Genomic DNA, 5,413 nt, shown 5'->3' with positions numbered 1-5,413 from the left:
CCCCCTCGATCATCTCTCAGCCTCGTCTTAGTTCAAAGGTCATGAAACAGCCCAGCACAGAGCTGCACCCGGCAGTCAGGACATGAGGCCAGCAGCCCCTTCCTCGGGCCCACCAACCCTCCAGAGCCTCACCCCGCATAAAAGCCGGCGCTGCCAGGGCCGGCGAGGGCGACGCCACGGTCCGGGCTTTCCTGCGGGCTCCGCTCTGCACGCCCAGAAAAGTTTGGAGGAAGCGAACTGGGGGTCGATCTGGAGCGGTGGCAGCGGGCCTGGCTCTCCCGCCTCTCCGGAAGCCTCATTGGTCCACACAGCCTGGCCTCCTCGGCTCCCGCTCTCGGGCCTGCTCCGCCTTTCCCCTGGGGGTTGCCTGCTTCCACCTAGGACGCGGCTCCATTTCCTCCCTCCTTGTTCTGTTCCCTCTCCTCGGCTCTGTCCCCGTCCTTCTGAACCCTCTGCTAGCGCTTTCAAGCCTGTTCCCTGGTGTCACCTCTCTCTCTCCTCCTTCCATCTCCCCATCAACCCCTCCACTTGCGACCATGGCTCTCCATCCTTCTCCTCCCTCCCAGCAGACCTTCACCATGGATTTTGAGCCCTCAAGGGCTACCGTTCGCACCCCACAAGGCACCCTCTCTGCCCTCAATGCCACCACACCCTGGCTCGGCCGGGAAGAAGAGCTGGCCAAGGTGGAAGTTGGCATCCTGACCACCGTCCTGGCGCTGGCTGCAGGGGGCAACCTGGCCGTGCTGCTGATCCTGGGCCTGCCAGGCCGGAAGCGGTCCCGCATGCACCTGTTCATGCTGCACCTGGCCCTGACCGACCTGGGCGTGGCCCTCTTCCAGGTGCTGCCCCAGCTGCTCTGGGATATCACCTACCGCTTCCAGGGCCCCGACCTCCTCTGCCGGGCCATCAGATACCTGCAGGTGCTCAGCATGTTTGCCTCCACTTACATGCTGCTGGCCATGACCCTGGACCGATACCTGGCTGTCTGTCACCCGCTGCGCAGCCTCCAGTGGCCCAGCCAGTCCACCTACCTGCTGGTCGCCACCCCTTGGCTGCTGGCCGCCATCCTCAGCCTCCCTCAAGTCTTCATCTTCTCCTTACGGGAGGTGATCCAGGGATCGGGGGTGCTGGACTGCTGGGCTGACTTCCGCTTCCCCTGGGGGCCCCGGGCCTACATCACGTGGAACACCATGGCCATCTTTGTGCTGCCCGTGGCCATGCTCACAGCGTGCTACAGCCTCATCTGCAGGGAGATCAGCAAGAACCTGAATGTCAAGATGATGGCCGGGAGGGTGGAAAGAAGCAGCCGGGGGACATGGTGCAAGCCCTTACCCTCCGCCCCCAGTGCAGCCACCCAGGGGCTGCTGTCCCATGTCAGCAGCACCGGCACCCTCTCTCGGGCCAGGATCCGCACCGTGACCATGACCCTCGTCATTGTGCTGGCCTACGTCGCTTGCTGGGCGCCCTTCTTCAGTGTCCAGATGTGGTCTGTGTGGGACGAGACCGCCCCCGGTGAAGGCAAGTGTGTGGCCCATGTGGGGTGGTGGGGGAGAGAAGACAGGGGAGTCAGGGCGAAGGTCGCAGCAGGAGCTACTGTGCCTGTAGCCTCAGCTGGGCCAGTGACAGAGGGGTGAAGCAGTTAAGAAAATGGGTGCTTACTGGTCATTTTCTGTTGCTATAACAGACTATCCAAGATTGGGTAATTTATAAAGTAAGAACTGTATTTCTTACTGTTCTGGAGGCGAGGAAGTCCCAGGCCAAGGGGCTGCAGCTGGTGAGGTTCTGAAGCTGGATGGGGTTCTGCAGAGTCCTGGGGTGGTGCAGGGTGTCTCGTGGAGGAGGGAACCCAGACAGTCAGATTTGCCTTTACAACAAAATGCATTACTCCACGGTTACCCTCAGGAGGTCACAGCCCCATGACTTGGTCACCTCCCAATGGCTCCAAGTGACTTTGGGGTGACATTTCTAGCAGACATTCCAGGAGACAGACTTTCAGACTGTAGCGCCGTCCCAAATGACTGGAGTAGCAGTTTCCACCTAGCCCACCAGTGCCATGCGTCGTCCTGACTTTTCCATTCTGGTGACCTGTGCGACAGTTTTAAAGCACTGCGTGACACCGGTGCAGGGGCAGGTTTGCCCAAACAACTTCCGGTTTTCTAGAACTGGGATCAAAGGATGACAGAACCAAGAGGGATTTTCAGACCATCCGGGTTGGATGACAGTCTGTGGCCCAGGAACGGGCTCTTGACGCCCTCCCTTCCGCACCAGGATGTGCTTAACAGTTACTACCGGTCAGTCCACTCCAGCGCTTCCTTATATCAGTGAGGAAACAGGCTCAGAGAGGGGCCTTGACTTGCCCGAGGCCACACAGCGGGGAATGGCAAAATGCGGAGTACAGCCCAGGTCTCCTGTCTCTTCCAACCCCACGATCCTGCCCAGAACCCTGGATCTAGAAGTGAACAAGTGCTCACGTGTTCAGTGACACTGACAGGATGGGTGGATTGCCCCAAAGGCGAGGGAGGACAGAATCCAGACAGTAATGCAAGGCCACGATCTATGACATTGGAGGGGTCCAAGGGACTGGACCTTGGTTACTTTTTCTGAGTGTTTGATAGATGTGTCTCACCCTGGGTCTGAATCTGTTTGGGGATTCGTGGTCTAGATTCTAGAACACAACCAGTTTCTCCCATGTGGGCTGGTTCTAGTCCTGACAACGTGTAACCTTAATTCACCTGGAACAGCTCCTCCCCTTTCCTCGTAGTTACAAAATAAAAACAAACCAAAAATTCAGCAGGGTGAAGCTCTAGAGTCCGGGACCCAGGTCCAAGCCACAGCTGCAATCCTGACTGTTAGCGAAGCCCTTCACTTCCCTGGGACCTGGTGTGCGCCTGTCCCGCAAGGGCTGCCTGTCTCCCGCGTCATCCTGGGGTTTCCTGTGCCTCTCTTTTGCTAGATTCCACCAATGTGGCTTTCACCATCTCCATGCTCCTGGGCAACCTCAGCAGCTGCTGCAACCCCTGGATCTACCTGGGTTTCAACCGCCGCCTGCTGCCACGGTGCCTGCGCGGTCTGGCCTGCTGCCAGGGCGCCGGGCCCCAGCTCCACAGACAGCTCTCCAGCGGCAGCCTGTCCAGCCGCCGCACCATGCTGCTGACCCGCTCCAGCTGCCCGCCCACCCTCAGCCTTCGCTTCAGCCTGGGCGGGAGGCCTGGGCCTGCAGGGTCACTGAGGTTCTCAGAGCGGGAAGGTGGTGAGGGCACCACTGCGACTAGCACCTTTTAGGGCAGATGCCCGGCATCTGGCTCTGCCCCACGGCGAGCGGAGGTCCTTCCCTCCTTCCTGGGTGCAGGTGTGAGGCGAAGGGGCCACAGTGGCCGTCCCTGCCTTTGGTGCCACAGCCGCCCCTGGTGTGAAGACTCAGAGTCAGGAGAGTCAGAGGCCCAGCACCCTGGTCCTGAGAACTCACCCAGCCGGGAGATGGGGTGCCCAGCCGGAGGCAGCTCTGGGGAGGAACTTGGGTTACCCCAGATCAGGTCTCCTGCCTTGGTCACTTGTCCCCACTCCAACCCAAACAGCGCATCCCAGCCCAACCGGGAGAAGGGAAAAGTGAAAAACCTTGAAGAGGACCCGAGATTTTGTTGGGTGGGGTTAAAATTGAACCCAGGATCTTTGCCCTGAGCTACATCCCAGTCCTTTTTTTTTTTTTAACAAGGTCTCATTAAGTTGCTAAGTTTCCTAGACTGGGTTCACACTTGGAATCCCTGTGCTTCAGCTTCTCAGGGTGCGACCCCACGCCCGGCCGGAAGAGGTCTAGTGAGGAAAAGCACGCAGGAACGCAGGCTGCGCCCGCTCCAGCTGCTGTCCCTGGAAGGGGATGGACGGCGGAGACGTGCGCTCGGTAGACAGCAGATCTTCCTGTCCCTCCTGTCGCAGGCTGGGTGGCAGGGACAAGTGTTCGTCATCCACGGTGGCATCGCCCACTGGGGATGGGTGTGGGGCGGAAGAGGAGAAACAGTTGCGGTAACTTTGAGAGCAGGGAGAAGTCTGGGGGCACGGGCTCGCCACCGCTCCTGGGCTGCTGGACAGACAAGACGCGCCGTTGAGAAGCCGTGACAATGGCTCGGTGATCCCAGGGCCTGGTGGAGTTTCCACTGTGAATCCGCTGGGCCCTGGGACGGAGGCAGGAGCCCAGGATTTGCCCCTCAACTCTAGCTTGGGAAGAACCTCTTTCTCAGCTCCGGCCTCTTACGATTGTGCAAAATGGACAGTCATATTCGAGTAGAGAAACGCAGAGGCTGTTCTAACCCACAAGCTGAGAAGAATTGTTGCATTTTCCCCGACAGTGACGTTTCCACCCTTTCGCTCAGTTCTGGTACCAAGGGGCCGGCCACAGCCCTGCTGTCCACGTCCACCCTCGGCTCTGTGATCCCAGCTCCTCCTCCAAGGCTGGAGAGAGACAGCAGAGTGCGGTGGAACTGGGGCCTTGACCTGCTCCCCCTCATCTCCAGGGGGAAGAGCGTTGGCCAAAAGGCAGGGAGGGCGGCTTCTCCTTGCCATCCGCTGGGGGTCAGGAAGAGCTGTGGACGTAAAGGTGGTTTGTGGCCCCTCGAGTTCGCCAACATACAGAATCGCTCCTCCAGTGAAGAGCGTCCGAGGGACCCAGCTCACTCTGCCCACCCAGGGAAACCTCGGGGCACAAGGGTGACATGGCGGTCACTCTCCTTTAAGGGCGACTCAGCTCTCAGAGGCTTCATGAAAAGAAAAGCACCAAGCGTTGTGAGGGAGTAGAACATCCTGAGCCTTCAGTGCTGAGAGCAGGAGCGCGGGACCCAGTCCCTCCGGGGACCGCGGCTCGCTGATGAAAGGACCCCATCTCCCCTCCCTGGGCTCTGTTGCTCAAGGCGTCCCCAATACCCAGCCACTGTCCCCTGTCCACTGCCGGGCAGAGTGGGACTCAGGAGCCTCCGAGCCAGCCAGAGCAGAAGTAGCTCCGTCCCCTGCTTACCCGAGTTTCCCCATCCACTCCTTCCCCAGCCCACACCCTGTCTTTGGACTCAGTTCCTGGCACCAATTTCTGTAGTAGGTGGGTACTAAGTAAGCATCTTGTCATTGTGATGACTGGGAGGTAGAAGGGACCCCGCTAGTGCTCCCTCGAGACTTGGTTTGCACCTTTTCCGCCTGCGTCTTAGCAAGTTATCCAATTTCTCTGAGCAGCACTCCCCTCTTTTACTAAGTAGGAGTGATGCCACTGGTCAGAGGACTTAGGACCTAGGCTATAGAACTCTCTACTGACGGCAGAGAGGCGTCATTAATGGCCTGTCTGGTGGGTGGTACCAAGGCCCGGGGCCTACAGGAGTCTGTAGTTCAGGGAGGAAAAGCTAAAGTCCAGGATCAAGGTTGACTAAAGCTCTTT

The 5,413-nt window shown here is 59.2% G+C and overlaps 1 protein-coding gene across 1 annotated transcript; it reads left to right on the top strand.

Annotated features, from left to right (window-relative positions):
• Positions 1 to 300: 300 nt before the first annotated feature.
• On the top strand, positions 301 to 3,282 carry Avpr1b (arginine vasopressin receptor 1B). The gene is made up of 2 exons (XM_010613216.1): positions 301 to 1,518; positions 2,954 to 3,282. Exons 1-2 carry the CDS (start codon positions 537 to 539, stop codon positions 3,280 to 3,282), a joined length of 1,311 nt encoding a protein of 436 aa, XP_010611518.1. The 5' UTR covers positions 301 to 536.
• The last annotated feature ends 2,131 nt before the right edge of the window (positions 3,283 to 5,413 follow it).

The sequence above is a fragment of the Fukomys damarensis genome, unplaced genomic scaffold (assembly GCF_012274545.1).
Source record: "Fukomys damarensis isolate Sample0158 unplaced genomic scaffold, DMR_v1.0_HiC HiC_scaffold_11, whole genome shotgun sequence".
In the NCBI taxonomy this organism is placed as follows: Eukaryota; Metazoa; Chordata; class Mammalia; order Rodentia; family Bathyergidae; genus Fukomys; species Fukomys damarensis.
This window is presented reverse-complemented; position numbering and strand designations above follow the sequence as displayed.